Raw genomic sequence first — 27,244 nt, 5'->3', positions numbered from 1 at the left:
TGCACATCACCTGCTAATAACAGCCAGATACCCAAACAGCTGATTTCTCCCTCCCCTGCCTCAACTGGACATGTAAATAAGATCAAAAGCTCATGGGTCAAGATAACAACAGGGAAATGAGTCATCAATCACCACCACAGGCAAAATAGACTCAATTTAGGAAAAGCCTTAATTTAATTGAAAGGCTGAACCAGATGATCTTTTGAGGTTCCTTTCAAGTTAGGCTGCTCTATGATTCTAAATGAATTAATTGCAAATAAAAATGGATTTTTATTTGCAATTAGACAAAAACTAAAACACCTTTCCCTTAGCACTCCCCTTTATTTCCAGGCTCAATTTCACTCCTTCATCCTTGACTCCTCCAAGTTCCCCTATCCCAAGCAGGGCACAGGAAAAGGAACAGGGGTTGTGGTCAGTCCACGGTAGTTCCTCTCTGCAATCACTTTCTCCTCACACTGTTTCCCTGCTCCTGCATGGATCTTTCCCACTATCTGAAGTCCTTCACTAACTGCTCCAGCATGGGTTCTCCATAGACACAGTTCCTTTAGCAAATCCCTACCTGTTCCACCATGGTCCTCTCCAGGGGCTGCAGGGAAATCTCTTCTCCAGCACCTAGAGCACTTCCTCCCCCTTTCTTTTCTGACCTTGGTATCTTGCAGTGTTGCTTCTCTGACATCATCCTAATTTCTCTCTCACACACTGCTTGCCGTCCAGCATTTTTTATCCTTTCTTAAGTATGTTCCCGGAGGCCCCACCCTGTGGTGGGTCCACTGCAGCCAGTTGGAACCAGCTGTGTCCCACATGGGGCAGTCCCAGCCTCTCAGAGGCAGCTTTGCAGCTCCCTACCTCTGGTCCCAGTACAGTGGTACCACATTCCCCACAATATTTACTTCAGAACATCCTGATAGGAGTTTTTAGTGCGCAAGGGCGTAAGTTCAGCTAATATGTTTCATACGTATGCTGTTAGGGTTGTTTTACAACTAACAATCAGATTTTGATTACATCATGTGTCACAATTCATGGCTTGGCAGCTCCTTTGAGTTCTGTTTTAGAAATTCAGAAATCAAATCTTAAAACAGGCACAAGCGAAATCATGAACAGGTCTGCATATGCTCAGCAGACAAAACTTAACAGACCATCATCAACTTTGTTCCTGTTTTTAGTAACTAGGAAGCTTACCAAGGCTAACCTCCAACACTTAAAACACAGCTTCTGTCCCTATCACAGAATTCCATTGCTAGCTTACTGCCTGACAGCGTAAGAACACACGCCTTACTTCTAGTTTGGACTCTCATGCATTAGCTCCTTTTATGCTTTTCCACAGTATAACTTCACAAGGAGAAAATACCAGTGTTGGTATGTCTGCACAGTAGCTTATATTTTAATAAGCAGAAGAAAGCAAGTGTTATGCCTCTCACTGGAAAGCCTTCTATCTCATTCTAAAACAAACACATTATACTATTACACATTATACTGTTCTGAATGTGACTCCAATCACTTTATTCCTGGTATATGCAGCATTTTTATAATAAACTTATTGCAATATCCTCCAGTAATCTAACGACAGAAAATAGAGTGAAGCATTCAAAATTATGATAATATTAGGTAAGTGCATGGCATTTCACAGAGAAATAAAATACGTTTATAATAGCTAACTTACACCAGTTTCAAAGGAGGAAAATACCAATTATAAAATAGGAGTGACTTGAATGCTGATTACATTTATATTGCCTTACTTTTGTTATACTTCCACTTGAAAATTAAATGAAAGAATACATCCATCCCTATCATATTTAGGGCACCAAAATTTTGTCAAATCACAGCCTGATTTAGCAAATCTATTCCCTTTTCTCTCATTAGCAGATACATAGCACTTGAAGTACTTTAAACCTTAAAACTGAGGTTATCAGTCCTTGAAGCAACTGCATACTGATAGCCATGAGTACTTTTGACATCTTACATAAAAAACAAAATAGTAACTACAAAACCTCTAAAATTAAAGCAGACAACTATCAAATGCATACCTCCACTCCACATCCAGATCTTCACTCACACTGGAGTCATCCTCAAGGTTGTTATTTCCATCCAACAAGAAGAATCCAAGATGCACAAATTCACTAATTGGATCATTTTCCTCATCACTGCTACTTTCTACGTCGTCTCGGAACCGTAACCAAGGAATTTCACCTTCCTCCAAAAATGTCTGCTCCCTTAATACAAATAAATGAAAAGCTAAAACTAAAAAGCTAAGAGAATTTACAAACACATGTAAGCAACAAAAGCTAAGCATAACACAGACTACACAGGCATGTTTCCTAGACTCCAGAGTCACAGATTAGAAATTTAGCATTTAGCACAAACATTCAAGAAACCCCCAGTGGAATCAGCTCCAGACTCAGCATCTAATGACACCCATGATTCCGTGGCAAAGTTATTTGCCTAATGCTCAAGGCCAGTAGTACAGTAAGCAGCTTGCTTTGCGTTTTCCCTAGTACAGCCAGCATCCCTGTCAGGGTTAATACATTTGGTACTAAACAGTTTCTTATTTATCTACAAGTTCCTAAAGGCATTAAGGAGAAAGATGGTCTTGACACTCTGAAGCAGCATCCACAGCAAAACTTGGCCTGAATGTAATGCAAAGAGCTACTACTTGCAAGAGAAGCTATCTAGCAAGAGAAAGACTCCCCTCATTCTTGGATACTCCAGAGGAGCACAAGTCACCTGGATACTGAGAGCCACGGCTGTGAGTCCCACTTTCCTTATAAAAGGGAAAATAGGCAGGAATTATGTTAAAGATTATATTATATTAAGCATAATCTTAATTATGTTAAGATTCATACATTTTCATGCTGTTCATATCAAAGAAAGTTAAAAAACACAGAGGTCCATTATTGTTGTTCTGAAACAGATGAGTTTTCATAAAGTTTTCATGAAGTCACACTAGCTCTCCAAGACCCAAGAATGTGGAAAATACTAAAAAAACATTAACAACAAACTGGACTGCTTGGTAATAGGCAAGTAAACCTAATAGCAGAAGAAGCTGAAAGAACACTTAGGTGGCTTTTGTTTTATAAAGAACTAGAGTCAATGTTAGCTGCTTAAAAAAAGCTAAGCACACTCTTCTTAGCTATACATAACTACAAATTTTGCCTTATAGCAAAGGCAGCTGCAGTTTATAAAGTACTGAATGACTGGAAAAATAAAGTACGTTTAAAGTTACTAGGGCAAGCAAGTAGTTCAAGTTTACTTTAATTACTGATACGGCTGCAGAAAATGAGGAGCAACAGTGGAATAGAGAAGCAATAAAGCAGAGAGATAAACAAGTTCTTTTCAAGGAGTCCTAACCAGTATCAAGAGATGTTTATGTAACATGTACATATTTACAACTAACTTGCCAAACTAGCTTTTTGAAGTCAATATATTAAGTCTATTAACCATATTGACACTACATTGTCAATGCACTCTCACTGTTTCTGAATTTTTCATTAGCTAGAACTGTTTGCATGAAATGCCATATTTTCCCTGATTTGAAATACATACAACTACTCAGATTATTGCGATGCAGGCAAATGATTGCTGGTAACTGCTTTTAGAATAGATGTTACTCTGTGTAGTGCTGTGTGAGTACCCTACTACTGCTGCCAAAAGCTATAGAAAGTTAGCCAATAAAACAAAGGCATACCCTTCTTGGAAACAGAAGTCTATGTTCTCCTCTTTCACACCACTGCTGCTCCTCTGCACCTCAGGGTCATGCTCCTCCCTGCATGGGACAGTCTCCCAGCTTTCATCACTGGAGGACTGCTCTTTTTCCATAGCAGTAAAATAGGAAGGTGCAGACGCAGACCATTCTCCATCACTGCACTCTGAGCTGCAATTTAAACAAGGCAACAGAGTATGAATTTAAACACTGCTTTAGGGGAAAGAAAACAAACAAATACTCTGCCATTTCCTACTTTTCTATCAACACTGCTCTCAATATAGGCAATTTTTTTTCTAAGAGACATGAATCTTGTGCTATCTATAGGTGCATTACAAATCAAGTGTAGAGTTGATTAAAAAAAATAAATCAGTCTGTAAGAAAGAATTCAAGAATTCTGCCCATCCTACTTTGCAAAAATGTTCTGTTCTTCCCTTGCCTCACATCCAGAGTACATGAAACAACTCAAGAACATAAATCAGACTCTCTACACATATCTTTCTCCCAGATCACAAAAACAACAGCAGTGGCACTGCTTGATTAACAAATAATAATCAATGTCAGCCTTACCTCTCAGCCAAAAAAATCTAAAGTAAAAGCTCTCAGGACATATAAGCCATATAGAATAACTTCTTTAACACAGAAAGATATAATGGATGACTTACTGCAAACTATTTGATTCACTAGCCGAAACAAGATGAATGGCAGGGAGTTTTTCAAAGACAATTTGCTCAGCCACCACATAGAAAAGGGCAGTAAATAAGCTTTGGGCAGCTTAAACAAAATAGTAGTGCTAGCACAGTCTAAGGAAGGATGAACTACTGCTACCATTGGTAACGGCACTTAGATGATTCACTCACTACAGTGACAGTTACTGAAATTCAAAATATAGTCAACTAGCTATGTCCCTTCAAAAAGTTAGAGATAACATATATGCAAACAGCCAGCATGCTTAAGAGAGCTCATTTTATAAAGCAATCCACAATACCCACAGTATTACTTTCAAATCTGCTAAACCCAGTATGTTCAGGTGTATTCTTACCTCCCCACCTACACGCTCACTAATTTCCTCCCTTATCGAATATTATGAATACATGTCAATAGAACTTTCAATTTAATGAATTTTAAGTGCTTTTGGAAACCAGCACAGTATACACTGCAAGTTTTACAAGAATAAGTAAGTTCAAGACACAGATTATATATAAGCATTTTGAGGCAGGAATATATTCTTCTATCACAATTTTGATGACTAAAAAGTCATGGAAATGAGCATATTCACTAATTTTGGGCTATTTTAATGGATTACTTTAATTTAGAAATCATATCTATTACGAAATTCTGACAGGTAGTCTAATGCATCTCATATCACACCAATTAAACCTAAATACTGACATTTTTGAACCTTTTGTTCTGTTTGGTTCTTTGCTTTTGAGTTGGGAGTTTTGTTCACTTTGGAATGTTGTTTGTTTTTTATGCTGTTTGATCAAGTTTTTAAATATATATTTTACAATTTTATCTTAGATACTCTAAGACTACCTGAAATACTCAAATTTCTTGTTTCAGTTGTCTCTATTTTACAATCCGAGAATGACTTCCAACACACTTTAAAATAATACTCCTTTGGTTTTAGTCCAGTTTGCTCTCTTTAAGGTTTATACACAAACACTCATTCAAACCAGAAAAGGATATGCCTAAAGCCACTAATACTAAACAACTGAAGAACATTAAATATTTCAGAACTCAAGATTTAACTGTGCTCAATCTGCAGAGCTGAGATGCAGAACATTACTTAATGGTTAGAGTTACAGACTTGTCACTTCCCAAAAGCATAGCACACAAACTTAGCCTCTGCACGTTGATTTTCTGACAATAGTGTCTCCCCTGGCTGAATCCCCTCCTAACCTGTACCTGCCATACAGACCAAAATTAAACAGAGTGAGGTAACAGATAGGATCCTCCTCCCTCCATGCCTGCCCTGAGACATTCTACCACCCTTCCAACTTAGAACATACATGTTTCTAACAAATATGCAAGACTTTCTCCTTCCCACACACCTTCTACATGCTAACACCACAATAGCTGTGCACCTCCTTGAAGCAAAAATGTGAGGTTGGAGGCCCACACTGCAACAACCAAAAGGTGGATTTCTCCCTGGGTTGGGAAAAAGCTAAAATTGAGCTGAAGGATGTCATTTGACACATACGTCAAATCCACTTTTTATGCAAAACTTCACCTTTCAAGAGGGAACATATTACTCCTTTGTACAGACTAATCATCAACAATTTACTTCATAAACATAAGACTTTTGAGGTTCTAGAACATAAATTATGGGGATTCTAAGTTAAAAACATATGACTCCCATTTACTGGTTCAGTTATTGTCATCATCAAGAACATTTCAAATAATCAATCCATGCTTCTTTTTGTCATGCTACAATAACCCATCACTATGCATCATGGAAGCCAATGCTATAATTGTAGAACACATTCCACCTCCTTCATGGTACTTTAATCTTCTAGCAGCAGCATTTCAAAAATGGAGAAGATTATGCACAAACAAAAATTTTTGAAAAGTAAACTTTACAAGTGAAGGATTCATTTGCAAGTACCTTTACTAAGAATCACAGAATTGTCAGGGTTGGGAGGGACCTTTGAAGATCATCCAGTCCAATCTCCCTGCCATCCTGCAATCCAACCTGGAGCCGGTGACACAGGAACGGTCCCAGGTGGGTTTCGAATGTCTTCAGAGAGCGAGACTCTATGACCTCCCTGGGCTACCTGTTCCAGTGCTCTGCCATCCTCAATCTGAAGTTCTTATTGTGGTAGAACTTGTGTTTCTGTTTATGCCATCGCTCCCTGTTCCTGTCATTGAGAACCACTGAAGAGACAGTGTGCCACCATCCTTCTGGCATCCACCTGGGAGATACTTATTTGCATTAATGAGATCCCCTCTCAGTCTTCTCTTCTCCAGACTGACCAGGAACAGCTCCCACCTCTCCTCATAGGAGAGATGCCCCAGACCCCTCAGCATCTCTGTGGCCTCCACTGGGCCCTCTCCAGGAGCTCCTTATCTTTCTTCAACTGTGGAGACCAAAAATGAACACAATATCCCAGATGTGCCTCACTAGGGCCAAGAAGTGCGGCAGGATCACATCCCTGACCTGCTGACCACACTCTTCCCAATGCATCCCAGGATCCCACTGTCTCTCCAGGCCCCCAGGGCACACACGACTGGCTCATGGTCAACTTGTCACCCACCAGCACACCCAGGTCCTTCCCAGCAGAGCTGCTCTCCAGTAGGTCAGCCCCCAGCCTGTGCTGGTACTGGGGGTTATCCCTACCCAGGTGCAGGACCCTATACCTACACCTTGAAGAAAAAAAGCCCCTATGTCTACTATCCCATTTTAAAATGCATTTTATTCTTTCATGGTTGCAACTCTGCAATATTTTAAGGACAAGATTTTAAGCAAATTAATTTTCATGTTTTTCTCTCTACAAAAACACAGGAAACACAATCTACTAAGCAGGTTAGCTTATGAATGGCAAGCACATGCACAAAAGAGCCACATCAACATCCAGAAGACACGTCTTGTAAAGAATGCTGTGGGAACAGAATCAACAAGATGAAAGCAAACTGGAAGAAAAATAGGAAGAAAGCCATCACAAACACTACTGCAAGTTCCATAAATGATCAGAAAGCTAGCAATGTTTTTACCCTCAAATAACTCAGTTATATAATTCCACGTCATAGTGAAAAGTTCTCAACCGACGTTTTATGAATAGAAGTTAATCAACGTGTAAGGTTTATCCAAATTATCCTGTCTTTTAGGTGAAGAGCTCAAAACAGGAGGAACCTGAATACTACTCCTTGTGTCAAGGTTGAAGCAATTTGTAAATCTAAAACTGCAATAATTAATAGTTACTTTGGAAATACCTATTAGTCTGAAGAATTTCCATTAAAAAAGGGATTACAAGCAACCCTATCAAGTTATTCTTCAGATATTACAAGGAACAACAATTTCTTTCAAAAGGCTGGAGACAAGAACATAAATAGGCTGCCATCCAAAAAACTGAGATTTGGTCGCAAAAAACCAAAGCCTGAAGAATAAGCCTAGAAGGAAACTTTCAAAGCTGAACAAAGCTTTCAGTCTTTACCCTCCATCTGCTCAGTAAAAATGAAATAAAAATAAACAAATAATATCCCTCAGTGATAAGATGCTCTGACTGCAGACATAAGGAAAGGCTTTTTACATTACCAAGAGAGTGAAGAAGAACTGAAAGGAAAAGTTGCCACCTTGTTATCTGATCATATTCTGAAATGCTTCAAGTTTTTATGTCTCATTGGCTAACATAATGTTCAGTTTTGCACATTATTTACACAGAAGATTCAATACTAAAACAGATATAAAAATGAAATTTTACCTGTCTTCATCTTTGTGGGACATTAAGTAATGTCTGTTGCGGTCTTCAAACTCATTCCAAAAAGCACTGTCACTTAGAACACTGTTTTGTTCTTGAGCTACTGCCTTTCTTCTTAAGTCTATTTCTCTGTTCTTTTGATCACTGTGGATTCTTGAGAGAAAGAACAAACCAGAATTCATCTCTTCCTTGCCATCTCTCAAGGGACACTCAGGATGGCATTGCTGGATATCAGCAATTCCAATTCTCCTCCAGGAATCACTTTCCTCTTCATCATCACTAGGGAGATAGTTTTCTCTCTCCAGCTGTTTTGCAGTATTTTGTTTTCTAATTTTAGGTCTCACTACTAGCTCAGGTGGATTTTCTTGGTCAGTCTCTCCATCACTGATGTTTAATACACCAGCAACTGGTAGGGGGCTTCCAATTCCAACATCCACTATATGTTTTATCTTCTGTGTTTCATAACTGTCACCACTCAGGCTAATTTTTGGTATAGCTTCATCTTCAGCAGATTTAAGTGTCCTATTGTTTGGACATGCCAAATGCATTGGTCCTGCTTCTTCACAATTTTCTCTATAAATGCTGTGGTCAAAAGCAGACAGTCGGGACTGTAAGTCACTAAGAGACTCCACCTCTTTTTCACACTGGCAAAGTATGTTATCTAGTCTTCCCTGAATTAGACCTGCTGCTTCTCTTATCCAAGAACATTTGTATTGAGCATCCTCTTCCTCTCCATCACTGCTATCTGGCTCATAGGAGTCAATGTTTACAAAAGCAATTCCATTTTTAGCATTCAAATCATTACGCCCTCCAGATGTGTATTCTGCAAGGTCCTCAGATTTTTCATACGGATTCATAAAGTCCTGTGAGATTTGGTTGCCTTCTAGACCGTAACAGAACACAGAACATGGTGACGCAGTCACTTCCGAAGATAGGCTTGATGCACTTTGGCAAACAGGTTCTCTAGTGCCAGCATCTTTTGACAAAGGCTCATCTAATAAATCAGCAGAAACTTGAACCAATGGACTGGAACCTTCAGAGAAAGCTTTAAGAAAGAATGCACTGGAATAATCAAAACCAAAAGAAATATTCTCATCTGCAACAACTGCTCATTAAAAAGAAGGGATAATTTACTAGGACTGCAGTGGAAAGTGATAGAAATATTTATCAGAGATGCAGTCATTCTTCAGTAATATATTTACTTTCTCATTTATACAAACTAAGTTTATAGAAATAGATCTAAATTATACAATTCCAGCTACAGATGTGATAAGGAAAAAAGGATTAAAGGAACACGTACACAAGCAGAATTTTTACATTGTTTATATAAAGGGGAATTATAAGACAACAGGAAAACTGAAAGAACATCTCTTTCCATATTGGACTACCCATTCATTAACTGGCTAAATTGTGCCTTCTGCCACACTCAGATAAAACCACTTATTGCTACTATAAATTACATACTAAGAGAACTGTATTTTGTACATGCACCTTTGAGTGCAACTCTTTATAAGAAGAAAATAGCAGGGTTGAATGTGGTATTACAGTTAATAGTTGCTTCATCACAAATGCACTTTAGTTATATTACACTTGAACACTTCTTGCATAAAGAGACAATAAACATCAAATCTAGCAGAAAGAGTTGAAGAAGGTAAAACACATATACTGCTGCTACTACAAAATCAATCCCTTGTTCAAGTAATTTTTAAATTCCTAACCAAGGAAATAGTCCAGACTATTTTGTCCAAAATCTCATCTAAATTGTTACTCCATGACTAGGTTGGCGAATTCCTGGCACTGGAATCTTATGAGAGCTATGCCCATCAGCACCAGGAATATAGCTTCCAGGAAAAAATACTGTATCTAACTGATTAGAATCTTGAAGCTCCTCCACAAAATTGCTAAGAGCTGAGGCTGGCTGGCAGGGCCCTCTGGAGATCATCCTGTCCACTCCTCTTGCCCAAGCAGAGTCCCATACAGTAAGTTGCCAAGGAACAAATCCAGTCGTATTTTTAATATTCCCATTATTTAATATTTCCAATATTTCCTTCTACCCACCTTCCACAGTTTCTTAGATTCCTAAAGCACCTGGATGATAACTTCATGGCAGAGGTACTAAATGGGCCAACTAGGATAGGTGCCCCCCTTGATATATTGCTTGATAACAGAGGGTCTCAAGAGCCAAGAGACTGGTGACAGTCTTGGCCACAGTGAGCATGAAGTGATCGAGTTTAAAGTCTCTGGTGATAGAAGGAAAAGTAAAAACTTCAACTCTGGACATGAGAAGAACAGACCTCAGGCTGCTTAGGGCACTAGTTAGTGAGATCTGGGGAAAATGCTTTGGAAGGTTGCTGAGGTCAGTGCTGGTCACTTTTTAAGAATGACATCCCAAGGGCACAGAAATAGGCAATTCCAAAAATGTTGGGAAGTCAAGCAAGTGAGGCAGAAGGCCAGCTTGGATGATTAGGGATCTTCTTTAGGAGCTAAAGCAAGAAAAGAAGGTGTATGGCCTGTGGAAGCAAAGTCAGGTGACATGGGAGGAATACAGACATGCTGCTGCCACTGTAGGGAGAAAATTCATGTGGCCCAAACTCAGCTGGGGTTGAAGCAGGTCAGAAACACGGGGGACAATAAAAAGAGCTTTTTTAAGTATGTCAGTGCAAAGGCAGTGCAGAAATAACATCAGCCCATTACAGGAAAAGGATGGTCAACTCACAGACAGGGAAAGAGACAAGGCAGAGATATTACATGATTTCTTTGCCCATCTTCAAGACTGATGAAGAGAGAGTTGATCTCCAAGGCGGTCCCAGCGCCCTGAGCTGGAGGACGATGACCATGAGAATGGTCAACTCCCAGTCAGCCCTGAACTTGTATGAGATCTGCTGCTCCTGCTGAATCCGTGTAAATTTAAAGGGCCTGATGGGATTCATCAGAGAGTAGTCAACAAGCCAGCTGATGTCACAGCAAGGCCTCTCTCAATGATTTTTGAACAATTCTGGGAATCCATAGAGGTCCCAGCTGACTGGACACTGGCTAATGCTGTCCCAGTTTTCAAGGAGGGCAAGGATGACCCTGGAAATGCAGGCCTCTCAGTCCACTTCAGTTACTGGTAAAATTAGAGATGACTGTTCTGGTGTCGCGAAAAACCTGAAGGACAATGCAGCCATTGGTCACAGCTAGCAGGGTTTCATGAGAGGAAAGTCCTATTTGTCAAACCGAATTTCTTTTTACAACAAGGTATCCCACCTACTGGATCAAGGGAACCAGTTCATGTAATCTTCATGGATTTTAGCAAAGCTTTTGATACTGCCTCTTATAGGATCCTTCTGGACAAAACTGCCCACAGCTGGATAAACACATCATGTGATGGGTGAGCAACTGGCTCACAGGTCAGGCACCAAAGGTGACACTGAATGGAGTGAAATCACACTGGTGACCTGTCACTAGTGGGGTTCTACTGGGCTCCACTTCAGGCCCAATGCTCTTCAAATCTTCATAAACAACCTAGACACAGGACTCAAAGGTACACTAAGTAAGTTTGCTGATGACACTAAATTGGACGATGCTGATGAGCTGCTGGAGAGCAGCACCATGGAAAGCAATGTGGGTGTCCTGGTCAATGGCAAATTGAACATAAGTCAGCAGTGCCCTGGCAGCCAGGAGGGCCAACCCTGTCCTGGGGACCATCAGGCACAGCATCACCAGCCAGACCAGGGAGGGGATTGTCCCACTGTGCTCTGGGCTGAGGCGGCATCACCTCGAGTGCTGGGGGCAGTTTATGTACCACCATGTAAGATAGAGAGTGTCTAGAGGAGGGCCATGAAGATGGTGAAGAACCAGCAGGGATAAGCCACACAAGGAGTGGCTGAGGTGACTTCATTTGTTTGGTAATAAACACATGAACAAATGCAACGGAAAGGCATTTTGTTATTAGACTAACTAACATACGAAGCAACTATATTAAAAACAGGGAGATAATACACCCTTAAACCACATGTATCTAATGACCCATAAAATAACTGCATGCTGCTGTCTGTGTAACTGTAACAAGAAATATGGTAGCGTTATAGAGAGAAAGTAGGAAGATCTCCACAAACATGAACACTACCTTAAAGGAAATATACCTTTAACTAGATGAAAGCATAGAAAATGTATGAAGCATGGACAACAGTAAACACACTTCAATTAGAAAAAATTACAAACCACCCAAATATTATCTACATCACAACAGATTACAAGAACAAAGCGCTAAGCCATTATCATTTAAAAAGAAAAACAAAATTGGAATAAGAAAGCAGTTTCAAAATAGTCTATAAGGGAAGGAGGAAAAAAAAAGCTACCTTGTAGAACCATAGAATCACTTATGCTGAAAAAGACCTCTAAGATATCAAGAGCAACCATAAATCTAACGCTGCCAAGTCCACCATTAGACCATGGATACACATTTTAAGGACCTCCAAGAACTGGCGACTCCACCACTTTTCTGGGCAGCCTGTCCCAATGATTGACAACCCCTCTGGTGAATGTATTTTCCCTAACAGCCAATTAAACCTCCCCTGGTGCAATCTGAGGACATTTTCTCTTGTTCTACCACTTGTTATTGGGAAGAAAGACCCTCACGCTCCTCACTCCAGCCTCCTTCTCAGCAATTGTACAGAGCAAGAAGGTCCCCCTTTCTTTTCTCCAGGCTGAGCACCCACAGCTCCCTCAGTTACTCCTCACCAGACTTGTACTCCAGACCCTTCCCCAGCTCTGCGCCCTCCTTTGGACACACTCCAGCCCCTCAATGTCCTTCCTAAATTGAGGGGCCCAGAACTGGACAAGGTGTGGCTTCACCAGTGCCGAGCACAGGGAGGACAGTCACTGCCCTGGTGCCACACTATTGCTGACAAAGGGCAGGTGCCTTTGGCCACCTGGGCACACTGATGGCTCATATTCAGCCAGTGTTGAGCAGTACCCCCAAGTCCTTTACCCCCAGGCACTTTGGAAGATCTAAGGCTGTATCAAATGGGGTTTTTCAAGCTGAAAACCTCAGCCAAAGAAATTGGACCATATTTCTAATCCAAGAAGCCATTCTGTATTCCTCTATTAAATTATTATTCAGATGCCAATGTCACAGAAGGCATTTTGATAAATACTAACATCCAACATTCATTAAACAAAAAAGGGAAGTGGTTTAACCGGTACAAACAAATAAAAAAAGGACTTTCAAAGATGTTTTATAGGCTTAAACTAATTTTTACTATGGCTGACAAAGACAGAACAACCTGGGTCACGATGCATCCAATATCTCACAGCCTAGTTCCAACAAGAAGGTTTGAATAGGTATTCTCTTCCAAATGTGGATTTTAATTTGAAGACAAAATAATTTGAATTATACAATGTTATTGTTATCTAGTTTGTTAGAATGCATGAAGTCATTATGAATGTTCTTCAGGCAAAACTACACAGCCTAGTATGGATTTATTAGATTAGATTATCTATACTTTATAAAATGAAATTTAGTATAAAGGCAAATTAAAGACATACAGAATGTACTTTACGTGTTATTTAAGTGCCTCAATAACATGAGCCACTTACATGGCTCTCAATGCACCTTCCTCCTCTACCCCCAAGCATCCCAGTTTGCACCTAAATGGTAAATACACAAAGATATATACATACATAAAGTATTCTCTTTCTGAACATCTTCCATTTCTAATTGTTTGCAGTCTTCATTCTGTTGATGTCCATCTCTGTCATGATTATTCAAAAATGGTCTAAACCCAACATAGGAATGTCTTCTTCCATATCTTCCACTTGTAACAGTCTGATATGCTCCTGCAGGTTTGGGCCAGGCAGTTTTGCCAAGTCCTTGCCCCATTGCTACAGGAGATTATGGAGGAAAGAAAAAGACAGAGACACTTGTTAGACAGCAATATGTCTTTGCAGTTTCCCTCTTCCCTACCACTTTCATTTACTTTTTTTAGCAAGGAATTTTCTATTTCTCTAAAGTCTTAAGCTTCATTAATAATGTGATTATTAACAACATGAAGTGCTCTGGGCCCATATGTTATGAAAGCACGTAACTGAGTTTTCATCTACACTAAATAATATTGGCAAACACTGATTGCGCCCCCATCTTAACAGGTTTTCAGTCAATAACAGACTTAATAAAAAAAAAAAAAATTAAAAAATCAAGCCCAGATGTCATAGCTTTTTTGGTTTTTTCACCCTGCTCATAAATCTGACGCAACATGTGTATCAGCTTGCAGAAAAGATTTGCAAGCACTATAAAGGAAAATCCTTCAGGTAATACAGCACAATTCAGGCAGCCCTAGCCAGCTTATCTTTGTGACTGGAAAAGTATAATTAATCAAATCACACCTCCTAGCAAAAGTCACAGGGAGAAGGCTTTATTCTTACTGCTAAAGGCAGAATGTTCAGGCATGGCTATACAAAGCATTGCCCACACACTGCTTCTTCTGAGAGCAGTTTTTCGTATTAATGACACTTACAGCTTTCACCAAGAAAATATGGGATAAGGAGTACAAAGGAACTTGAGAAACAGTGGAGAAAGGCTCCTAATATTGTAATAATGAGAGATTTTAATACAGCACTATTATCAGGTATTAATCTAACACATAGGTTCATGCCCAGAGGGTGTTCCTTATACAAATGCAACCTGAAGTTCACTATTTCAGACATACAGTGACTTCTTTGTGTCCCTCTAAGTCACTTTTAATCTTTACTAGATATGGCATTTAAAAGTTTCTGTTCTTTAAACTCACCAAATTAAAAAGTTAACCTTAAGCACAAGGAAGATAAAGTTTGCAACCGTTAACATAGAGTATTATGAACTTCAGAAAAATATGAAAGCTTTTTTATTTCCTGGCTGTGCAACTAATCTCTTCATTACACTTAAAAAGAGAGTATCTATGAGCAGAGACATATAAAAGAGACCGAACCTTTGCAGAAAAAAATTAGCAGGCATCTGAGGCTTTTTTTCCTCATTTATCTATGAAGCTCTATGGAGTTTGATTACACATAATTTTCCCTGGACATATTTTTGGGTATTTGTCCAGACCTGGCCATCCTACATTAAAAAACAGAACCTAAAACGTTTGTTTGGTTGTTAACTATACCACTCCTGCAATCTTTAGAAAGGTAAAAATTCTGGTGTCTTGGCAAAACAAAAATCCTGGCAACTAATGCAAGGAGAAGACGACTGACAATTCATTTTCCCAGCTAGTCAGCCAATAGTTAATATCCTTATTAAGTCAACCAGCAAGTTAATTTTATTCAACCAAGCTCTGACAATCCTGAAATTTCCCTTGATTACAACATGGCTGGTCAGCAGACTGCCAGAGGGAGCTGATAATTAGCATCCAAATCTGCAGAGCAAAATCCAACAGTTAGATTAGTAAATCAAAACAGCAATGCAGAAATCTGTCCTCAAGTGGTTGAAAGACACAAGGTAAAAATACAACAAAATTGCCTAACTCTTAATTTCATTTTGTTCTCTAAAACATCAGTATTGTTCAAAAACAGATGTCCAGTCAACAGAGTCAAGTTCTCTGAATGCAAATGTTTCATTTTTAAAAAACGTGCAAAATTTGTTTAATGCGCTACATTTTTTATTCCAAATAATGCTCTTGCATACAGAGTATCTCATCACATATTCAACTGTTCGTAGAAGATAGAGCAGGCAGTTAGTTATTATTCGTCTGTCCTGGGGAAGATTTATTGGATCAACATAGTGAAAGCTTTCACCACTTACTGTATAAGTATTGATGTCATATTTGGTTTTTAGGAGAGGCTAACTTCTACCTAGATACAAAATACCTCAAAAATAAGAGCAGGAGGCATGCATTTATTTACCTACATGCCTAAAATCAGCAGCATTTAGGCACGTGAATGCTGAGACTAATTTACAAGAAACCCTTCAGGCAATGAAGCTGTGAGACACAATATCCTCTCTCAGGTATTTCTTCCAGGCCAGCTCAGCCTAAGAAGTAAGTATTGCTTCAGAAGCTCAGTTTAGTAGACCTGTTCAAAGCACAGTCAATATTCACTGATTTTCTGCAAAACTGACCAGTCTTAGAGAAGCAACACACCAGCGAATAAATAACAGGGCAAACAAGTTACTTATTCCCTTCTCTGGCTGAAGATGGTTATACACACACCTCCATACTTCCAAAACATTATTACAGTCACCTGAATTCCTCAAAAGGATCATGAGAAGGAAAGCATTCTGGATTACCACAGCTGGATTAAACAAATGGGAGAGACTGTCTCCTAAAATGCACAGTTCTCAAACAGGTAAGTCCAGCCTTTAACAGGCACTGCCTTAATCACTGACACATAGTGGTGTGCTTCCTCTTTACTTCTACCAATACGGCACTAAAGATACTACTCCCTAGAGACAGCAAATTACAGGCTATAGCACAGAAAGCCTCAGAATCTAGACCAAATCCATCTGATTTACCTAACCAACTTGTCCTCTTCCACAAGGATTTAAAGAGGAAAAAAAAAAACAACCTGTTTTTCCACAAGTGTTCAAGAGTAGATGCATGCCGACACATGTTCACAACCTAGCACTGCAACCTAGTGTTCAGAAATCATCCACACTCTGGACCACAATACAACAAAAAAATCTCAAACCAATTTACAGAGCCAGATGTAGGACAACTGGAATTTCCTGCTCTGACACATGCTGGCAGGACCCAGTCCTCACCCACTAAAACCCAGCCACCTCCCTTTACTCTCCTCTCCATTACCTTTTGTTCTCTCCTATCTCCTCAACTCCCTCACACCCTGTGCACTAGTGACAAGAGCAGCAGCTTTCTTGGGTCAAGAAGTACATGACTGAGAGCCATGAAGGTGATCTGAGGCTGGAGCACATCTCCTATGAAGGCAGGCTGAGAGAACTGGGACTGTTCTGTCTGGAAAAGAGGCAGCTTCAGGAAGGCCTTACAGCAACCTTCCAGTACCTAAAGTGGGGCCACAAGGGAGCTGAAGAGGGACTCTTTACAGACTGTGTAGGCCTATTACACAGGAGGAAAAAGCTTAAGAGAATGTGGCTGGGGTGCCCGGAAGGGGAGTGGGCATGGAGTGGGGGGGAAACAGTTCCAAGTGGTTTTCATCCCAAAGAGGGGAAGGGTTGTCCTCATTTCCTGCTGCAGGAAATATTTAACTAGCTCTTTTTTTTTTTTTAAGAAATGTGAAATTAGCCTCAAGTATTTCTCTAAGAAGTTTTTTTCACTCTTTTAATAACTAGCATCTTTTTATGTTCTTCCTCAGGTTTTCCTAGCATTCATAAAAAAAAACTTGTATGCATATTCTGGACGAAATCTCAACACTTGACACAGAAGTAAAAATAAATCCTTTATCCTACTCAATTGCTCTTTTTTCTCTGACATCTATCAATTACAGAAAACATTTTCTTCTACAAGGCAACAAGATCTCGCACTCAAGGTTTGAAAAGGGAATGCATGTAATACTGACACAATTACTGTTTTCTAGGTTACCATCTTAAAAAAATAAATCTGCATTTGTTCCCAGAAGTATATGAATTCATTTGGCTGTCAACTGGACAAAACTTAAAACCAACTCATATTCTTCACACCCTCTCCCTTAACTGACTATTTCTGAATCATACTGAAATCACACCCCTGATCAACTCAAATAAATGTTGCAGGTAAAAGTATTCACATTGTCTTTTAAAAGGTATTATCTAATATTCTTTACCTGGAACCAGTACTCTACATCTCTTTCATTCCCGCAGGTATTGAAAGCTTCCAAGTGCAGATGAATTTTTAAAAACAAAATTGAATTAGAATGGAGAATTTTCCATTTGCTAAGCACCACTGCTCAGGACTGCAAAGAGATGACTTCAATTCAGTTAACAGAAGAAAAGCACACAATAATTCCAAAAAAGGAGAGGAATATTTCAATTTGAATAATTGAAACAACATCCTACTGTTACAATTTCCTTCTCTTGCCTCTATGAGCAGGTTAACACTGAAATTATTTCATTTTTTTACTATGTTTTCAAGCTTCAAACTACATACACTAGCAAATTAATACTCAAAGCAATCAATATTCAGTTAAAATTTACTTTCACTGTCTGGGATTCATCTAAACCTTAGAAAACCATATGCCAGGGTCTAACTCTCATAGGCAGTTAAGCACCACAAAGGTGATTGCTCACTCTCCCACCCAGTTGAAAAGGAGAGAGAACAAGAAGTGTAAAAGTGAAAAAACCCATGGGCTGTGATAAAGACAGTTTCAGAATTTGGGGTTTTTTTTAAGGAAAAAAAAAAAAAGAAGGAGACAAATAAAAGCAAGGAAAATGAATAATGCAAAAAAACCCTAATTGCTCACCAGCAACCCAACAATGCTCTGACAGTTCCAAAGTCACAGCACCCTGGCCAACCTCCTTCCCCCTACCAACTAAGCATGATGCCACACAGTCTGGAATACCCCTATTGTCAGCTGGGGTCAGCTGTCCTGGCTGTGTCCCCTCCCCACTCCTTGTGCACCCCTGCCTGCTCACTGGTTGGGTGAGGAGCAGAAAAAGTCTTGGCTCAGTGCAAGCCCCACCCAGCAATAATGAAAGCATCCCTGTGTTATCAACGCTGTTTCCAGAGAAAAATACAGAACACAGTCCCATGCAAACTCCTGTGAGGAAAGGTAGCTCTATCCCAGCTGAAAACAGTACACTAGATGATAAGCAAAATTCAAACTATTTTCTTATGGATCCAATCCATTCAACGAAAAGTTCCTTCTCAAACTCTCTGGTTTAGAGGTGACTTTAGGCTCCTCACTAGGATATTTGAGAACACAGTAGTGATTATTTCCATAAGCAGTATCAGCTCAGCTACAAGTACATTGATAAATGGAATATGCTTCAGGGACTTATTTTCCAGGCATTGTCTTTTCATCAACCTTCCAGGTCATTTTGAACTCTCCTTTGAGCTACAGATTCCACTAAGTCAATATTTTTACTCAGTATAGTTCCTTCTCTTTGCCTGAGGCTGGAAGTAGCCTGTGGTCCAAATTCAATAAGCTGTCCCACTTATCCCACAGGCTGGCCCACTACTGATTTCATTTTAAATTAAAATAATATTGCTTAGTTGTGGGGTTTTTTTACCTTTCAGATTATGTTTTAAAGCAAAAATCCCCCAAAAACCATGGTCATATCAAAATATTCTGATACCGATCTGAGACTCTTCCCAAAAGAGGCAAATGATCACCAGCAAACTAATAGCAGCTTCCTTCCACTTAAATACTAAATGGTTTCTGTTTTGCATTTCCCCAAAAGCTTGCTGTTTTGTATGTAATTTGTGCCATAAATGCAAAACTGAAGTCCTGAAATATTAGTCTATTAATATTACACCTATAACAATTAATTTTACAAATATTTACATTTCTGCATTTACCAAAGCATTAATCCACATGCAGGCTAAAAGAAATAAGTTGATTAGTATTTTGGACATTGTCCGTATACTCCAAATCTCAATTAATGACCTCCTGTTACAATCCGTATAATCATCATAGACAATTCACAACTCTAGACAAATTATGAAAAAAGTTTCACCAGACTTGAAATGGAGCAAGTGCTGCCACTATACAAACAAGAGTGAATTAAAGTATATGCAGGAAAGTATCAGTGGTTGCTCTAAAAGAAATGCATTAGCTATATTCACAGGACAAGTCATGAGGAAGAGACACAAAATTTCTTCAAGTTCAGAGCTCCCTTAATAAGGGGAGCCCAGTCATCACCTTCCATACAGAAATGACTGAATGGGCGACTTGCTAAAAATGACCATCTTGATGCAGTTCCTTTCTATCCTTAGACATCCTCCTAGAGTCGAAGATCCTGCACAGCTCCCATTCTCTCATCCAGGCTCTTCTGACCAATACGAGGGCACAGAATCCCCCTATGCTGATGTTTGCCATCTGGTCACTTCAGCCAAGGAGCCAGAGCTAGGCTTGCTCTGATGCAGCTTCAGATGCGACTGCAAAGGTTGGCTTCAAGCGAAAGCAGCCTGCATGAACTTACTCAGGTCTGCCAGATTTCCTTCTCCAAGGGTCTAAGTCTGTCTTCATATTTAAGAAGCTCAGCAGGCTCTTGAATTAGCACAGCTGAGGTGGTAGAACTGAGCCATTCCAGTACACATTTTACACTGTCCTCTTAGAGTCTATCTGCTTCAATGCTATACACAATTCCTGCACTATTTCCAGGGTTTTTTTCACTGACTTGCTCTGACTTTAGCCCAGTTCTCCTTACTTTCTTACACAAAACTGTAAATAGTTTGAATGCATCATATTCATCTCCCCTGATGAAAATCCTCAATCCTCTGTTTGATCTGATAAACTGACAGCTCTGCCTTACCACTGTAATAATCAGTTTTACAGCTTTTATCCTAACAAATACATTCAGCAGAAATTACACATTAAATCTCATGAGGGAAGATTAAGCAACTGCAGTACTAAAAGCTTTTAAAGATGAGGAGAGTGTGTATGCCATGTACTAACCAAGGAATAGCAAGCCCCCTCCTACCTTAGAAAGCTAGCATTGTAACCTTAAGAATAAAAAGCCTAACTTTGCCAGTAGTCCCTGTAGCAATCTGTTCTGTTAATGCAGAACACTATTACGTGCTACTAAGCATCAGGCAAACTTTCTTATCTCTCTCCTTCCCCAATATCACAAGTTTTTGTATTCTAAATAGGTGCATTAAACTAAGGGCACAGAAGTAACAATTTTTACCTACTGCTTTTCAGGAGATGTATAGAAATTCAGTCACCAACCCCTACCCCTGCATCTGTCCTCTCTTCTTATGACTCTCACATCTTGTACTTTTGTTTAAGTTCTGATTACAAACTTTCCAGGGGAAAAAGCATCTCTCTGGAGCTGAACGACTTCAAATAGAAGCCAATAATCAACAAAATGCCAAGACTTTTCTACACTTTAAGCAGAAAAGGTACACTTCTACTTTTGTCAGTGCAGATACCCCAAAACACTTTAAGAAACCAGAACAATCACTTCCTTTCCCCCTGATAAACACAGCAACTAGAAATGACAAAAGAATCCCACAGTGGAAGTGCAGGCCCTGGAAACTCTTACATGACGGAGAGATATAATTCATCAACTAGAAGACCCAAAGATGTATTTTTGCATTGCTGCCTATCATCTTATATAACTGTCTTTATTAAAGCAAACTTAACCCAAAACATGTAATCGAACCTCCACTATCAGAAGCAGTAAAAGCAATTTTTAAATTTTTTTCCAAGTTTGGAGGTTTTTTGTTTTGTTTTGCTGTTGGTTTTGGTTTTGTCCTGAAGAACAGTGAAGTCTCAGCACTTTCAACTCTTCTTCTTTCATAAACTTAATTCTGTATCTTGGATACAAGAGTAACAAAAGCCTCTGATCCAATCAGCAGACAGAAGAGCTTACCTGAAGTGTCATGAAACAGAATCTGAGGTGATTCCAATATGCCAGTGAAGAAGTAAGATCATTCTCAAAAAGAGAATCATGGGATATTATTGTCAGGTAGGAATACACAACTGAGGGAATTACTAAATTACTAAATGTCCAGCTAAGCAGAAGGGCAGTGGAGGATTATAGAGGACCACAATACACAAAACTCAAGTCAATGTATTCCTCTGTTTTGGCAAATAGCAACATACAGAGCTGCATTAGCGTGAAGACTGCAAGACAGGAAAAGTAACCCTTGTATCCTGACCAACAATGTAAATCGGCTCTTATGCTCTGCATGTGGTTTTTAAATACCTTGCTTCAAAAATTATCACTGTTTTCCCTGAGACATGGAAACAACACATGGAAATGACATAAGAGAAATGTTTCTACCAGTAGGGACACGGTATCTCTCCAACAGATCACCTGGGGAGGCTGAAGAATACCCATCAGAAACAGAGCCCAAAGAAAGGTATTCAAACAAACATCTGGTAAAGAATCACTGGGAGGAAGGGCTGGGATAGAGAATAAGCCTGACAAGATAACTGTTTGAGGTCACTTCCCTAAACAAATGCTCCAGAATTTCAGATACTTATTCTGCCCCCAAGCTAGAATCACAGTCCTACATATCTACTTTTGGGTGGAGTAGAAAATCTGTGGGTTTTTTCCTCCAAACTGCTGGCGCTACAACACTACCATCTATCACTATTTGCTTGTTTTCACACAGAAGATAAATCACTATTAATTTTTTTCTTCTTCAAAATTTTTGGAAGGTTACACAATCAATATGCTGTACAAAACTGCACTGGGTTTACTTGGTATGGTACAAGTACTTGATTTTTTTTTTGTCATCTTTTAAAAAACACTACTTTTCACTTAAAGCACCTTATTAGATAATGGAAACATACTACAGATCCATTGCCTAGAAGCTAATTTTCAGGCCTCAAAAATAGTGCTGCAGGTTCCTGACAGTACTCTCAGAACCTTACACTACAATTTTTTTTAAGCTGCCAAATTACAAATACCTGGTTCACCAAACGCATAATGAATAAACACCTAGTTAACATATGAAGTCAACTATAGCACCACTAAAACATAAGGCAGATTTTGCTATTGTTTAAAATCATCCGGGTTAGGGCTCTTGAATTTTTTGGAACATTCTGACACCAAGCTGACATGATAGGACACTTTGGTATACTCAATTATCACTAATCTCCTGAGCAGTAATCCACAATCTACCCTCAGGATCAGAACCATTTCTCTGTACTATATTTTTCTATAGCATCAACTACTGGCATCATTTAAATTTCAAATTTGTTATCACTTTGGATTTTCTTTTCCCTGCTTTGCTTCCAGCAGAGCGATACTGACGATGTTACAGCAATACAGAAAAACCACAGGCAACTTTAGAATCTCAACAACCGCAAACTTTTCAGGTCCGGTTTTAACAACTGTTAAGGACGCACACACGTGCCAGTTGGAATTCTCTACTTCCACAGTCACATATTTAGTTACCTGAAATGCTGCGTAAGGATTTAGTACAAAAACATCACACTTGAATTAATCGAATTTGAAAAGCTGTTTTAAAACCACTCAGAATGATTAATGCCATTGGCAGCAGAATTCATAAATATTTTCTCCCACCACAACACATGAGCATTTAGCAATTTACATGACCATCCACTCTGTCATTCCTGCAGAGTATTGCACTCATTACTACAAGCTCATCAATAATTACCTCAATTTCCCATATAAATAAGTCATAGCCCTGCTCCACATAAACAGACTGCCAGGTGTGGCCTGTATGACAACAAAGGTTCTTGTGAGAACTACTGCATTTTTGCACCCTTGCACAACTCAAACAACTGCCCCCATGTTAAATGTGCACAGCACCACTATAAGTGCTTCAGGACATTCTCCTGATAAACTGCATGGTGTGTTTTGTTTGAGTCCAGGCTACCAAAACCACAGAAGCGGAAGTTTCAGACACTGGTTCAGGTCAATGTGTCCTTTAGGGACAATCACACTACCCCCTGTCCATGGATGTTCCGAACAGAAGGCCAAGGTGAGCTCACTGTCCTTCTCCAGTAGTCTGGGTTTATCTCTGCTTATTCCACATTTGAAGTCATTTCACAGTTTTAAGTCTTTAAATACACTTTCCAACTGAAATAAACACAAAGTAGCCCTTTAGAACCTGCCAAAATACACTGCTGAACATACAGATACAAGACTGCTGAAGCAGTCTTGTAACTGCAGTGGGCTCTACCGGACTTCTAGACCTATCCACTAAAATGCAGGGGGGGTTATTACTGTATCATGAATAAATTAATTAGAACAAATGTGTTCCCCATACTTCATTCAAAATACTATTCAGAAGTATTAGGACAAGCCTTGACAGAATGGTAAATTTTATGGTCACAGCCTCAAATGACATCCACACCTCCAATTACCTCAGATGCTAAATGAACACGACCCACCCTGGAAACCACAAGCTGGGGACTGTCTGCCCCAAAAACAGCCCCTGCTGCTGTACAGCACAATAATACTTTTGGATTCATTCAAGCCTTCCTCAAAACAAACACAGCTCAACAAGTACTATGGGCCACCAGGGAGATTACTGTGTAAAAATAGTAGCAATGCCAGCTCAATTTTTGCACCAAATACTCATACAGTGTTTGTGGAATTCATCCAATACGTCCTATCAGCGTTTGTCACTTGTTATGCTAAACTGCTTTTGCAGAAGTACACATCTTCATGGCATCAGCTAGCTTAACAAGGCAACAATTCGTAAGTATTTCTTATTTTGATGAGGCTTTGATCTGTCAAGAACTCATGCACCTTACTAGACTGCACTGCAATTCACTCTATCAGCAAAGGAAATTTTAAAAAACGGGCCTATTTCATAGGAATCTCCTGATCCTGCACTTTAATGCAACTTCAAAATAAAGACTTTTATGATCAACTTTTTCCAGACTTCTTCCTTTCTTTAGTGCATGAGAAAAAGCAGGAAATCAATTCTGTGAGAGTCTGACTCAGCTACAAATAAACTTATTTTATTACATACATTTGCTTATACAATTTTAAATAAGCATACTTCTCCCAAATGCAGCTTCAATCCATAAAGTATGTATTCTTCATTTGTGCATTAAAGAGAACACTAACAGTTTGACACCACTCTTCATTGCTACAGCACATTTTTTTTTCTAGATAGTGTGGCAAAAATCCAATCAAAAGTCATTCTTCTAAACTGCTTAACTGTGTGCACAGACAAATGCAAATCAAGAACTACACAGAAAAAAAGAAGTGCTGAGTACATCACAGTATAGAAAAAGGACCTAACCACAGTCTCTAAGCTTTCAAACGCATCCTATAAAGTCCACAGCCTCTAAACTTAAAATAAACTTTGTAAGTTTTCGTGCACCATGGAGATTCACGGTGTATAACTCATATGTTTCACAGTGTTAATTCACCAGCAGTACCCAGTAAAGCCCGTGTGCAGGACATCCTGAGAACGCTCAGCTCCACCACAGCCAACACTGCTCCAGACAAGCACTTCAAGAGAACTGCTAAAGGTGCAGCAGCAGGTGCTACTCTCTTCCAGGTACAAAACCCATCCCGTGCAGTATAACTACAGTTAATTAATTTAACTCGTGTGGAAGAAAAGGCACATCAGCTACAATCATTGACACATCTCCCCTGGACTCTGGGCCCAAAGCACGTTCCTTCTGACCCTGTATTTGGGGGCTGCTCTGCTGGCTCGGACCTCCCCTCCTCAAGCAAAGAGAGGAGTGTGAGTGTTTCACAAACTCGCTGAAGCGATGTCAAGCGACGTCACTTCGCCCGTGACCCCGCTCACACCCGCGGGGGCTTGGCTGACACAAGGCAGACCCCGCGCAGGGACCTCCCTTTCCCCGGGATACTGAGTCACTGCCCTGGTGCTGTGGGAGAAAAACTACAAAACACAACAAAAAAACCCAAACAAGAACAAACCAAACAAAAAAAAAAAAAAACAACAAAAAAGGAAATTAACTGCAAGCACTTTGCCTCCGAAGGCCTGCCCGTGTCCGCTCTGTTGCTGTGCACCCCGCCGGCTCCCCCGCACCCACAAACGGCACAAACGGACGGGCACTCGCGGGGCCACCACGGCCCACCCGCCCTGCCCTCTCGACCCAACGGCTGAGGCCCCCGCCCTCGGCCGCAGGCCCGTTCCGGGAGGAAGGAACAAGGCCGACACTCCACAGCACAAACGACCGTACCCAGGACTACCGGCAACTCCGTCCGGCGCCCAGACCGCGCCCGCGCCCTTTCCGGGCGCCCGCCCCCTTTATGGGCGCCCCGCGGAGCCGGGCCGGGGCCAGAGCCACACTCACCCCGCCCGCTCCCGCCGCCGCTTCCCGCCCACCGCCGCCGCCACGGCCAATCCCGCCGCCCGCAGCGCCGCGCCGGCCAATCACGAGCCAGGAAGGAGGGAAGCGGCCAATCCCGGCCGGGGGCGGGGCCCGGGGGCGCGGCGGGGACGCCGGGCCGGGGCGGCCGTGCGGGAGCTGCTGCAGCGGGAGCGCTGCGGGCCGGCGCTTCAGCCGCTTTTAACCTCTGCTTTGTAGGGTTTGTGGTGATTTAACCCCGCCAGCAGCCCAGTCCCAGGCAGCCGCTCCGTCACTTCCCCACCAGCAGGATTGGGGACAGAATGGAAAGGGTGAAAACCAAGGAACTCAGGGGTTGAGATGTAGACAGTTTGTAACAGGGAAAGCAGAGCAACACAAGGAATTAATCCAGTGCTTTCCATGGTTGGGCAGGTGTTCAGCCATCTCCAGCAAAGCAAGGTCCCATTACACTAAGGGTGACTTGGGAGGTCAAACCTCATCAGTCCAAACATCCTTTCTTTCCTCCTTCTTCCCCCAATTCTATACACTGACCGTGATGCCATATGGTCTGGAATATCCCTGGGGTCACCTGTTCCAGCTGTGTCCCCTCCCAGCCTCCCACGCACCCCTCAGCCTCCTCACCAGCATGGCCATGTGAAAAGCAGGAAAGGCCTTGGCTCAGTGCAATCCCTGCTCAGCAATAACAAAAACATCTCTGCATTATCAACATTGTGTTCAGCACAAAACCAAAACACAGCCATATTAGACAACCTAGACACTGTGAAGAAAAATACCTCAACCCCAGTCAAAACCAGCACAGACTTGACTACTGATTTTTATTAATATTATTTGTTCTTCAGGGAAATCTCTCAATGTCAACTTTGTGTGGAATATTTCAACTAGGATAAGCTTACATTGTTTGGCACTCTTATCAGCGCAAGTATTCCTACACTCTGTTCCAATAATAAACAAAGTCAGTTCTTGGAAAATAGAAAAATAAAAAAAAGTATTAGATCATGGCACCCTAACCTGCTTCCATCTACAGCAAAAGTTTTTTTGGCTGTTCAGTATTACCATGTTGGGTACACTCTAAATGCCTAGGAAGGAATAATTTATGAACACTAGTATCTACCTATTGAAACATGACAACCATGAAAGACAACAGACTTCATTCTCAAAGAAGAAAACGGGTGAACACTGGGCCTAATGAGATGTGACTTCTGTTAATGTAGCCCATATTTGTGCTGCCATTCAGCAAAAAAGAGCCCAAGAATCAGACTCCTCTCTTCCTCACTTACATTAT

General features: G+C 40.5%; 1 protein-coding gene across 7 annotated transcripts in view; it reads right to left on the bottom strand.

Moving 5' to 3' along the window:
• Positions 1-25,940, bottom strand: part of PJA2 (praja ring finger ubiquitin ligase 2) — a 49,912-nt gene extending 23,972 nt beyond the window's left edge. For 3 of the 7 annotated variants that reach the window (XM_032096095.1, XM_032096097.1, XM_032096098.1), the window contains exons 1-5: positions 25,834-25,939; positions 13,780-13,980; positions 8,119-9,160; positions 3,683-3,868; positions 2,025-2,210 (exon numbers count right to left, since the gene is read on the bottom strand). In XM_032096095.1, coding sequence (XP_031951986.1) covers positions 2,025-2,210; positions 3,683-3,868; positions 8,119-9,160; positions 13,780-13,978 — 1,613 coding nt within the window. In that variant the 5' untranslated portion in view covers positions 13,979-13,980; positions 25,834-25,939. Of the gene's footprint in view, positions 1-2,024; positions 2,211-3,682; positions 3,869-8,118; positions 9,161-13,779; positions 13,981-17,844; positions 17,974-25,607; positions 25,796-25,833 lie in introns of those variants that run through there. The other 4 variants (XM_032096101.1, XM_032096102.1, XM_032096100.1 and 1 more) reach the window with 3 other exon arrangements.
• Between the last annotated feature and the right edge of the window lie 1,304 nt (positions 25,941-27,244).

Source organism: Corvus moneduloides, chromosome Z, assembly GCF_009650955.1.
Source record: "Corvus moneduloides isolate bCorMon1 chromosome Z, bCorMon1.pri, whole genome shotgun sequence".
NCBI lineage: Eukaryota > Metazoa > Chordata > Aves > Passeriformes > Corvidae > Corvus > Corvus moneduloides.
This window is presented reverse-complemented; position numbering and strand designations above follow the sequence as displayed.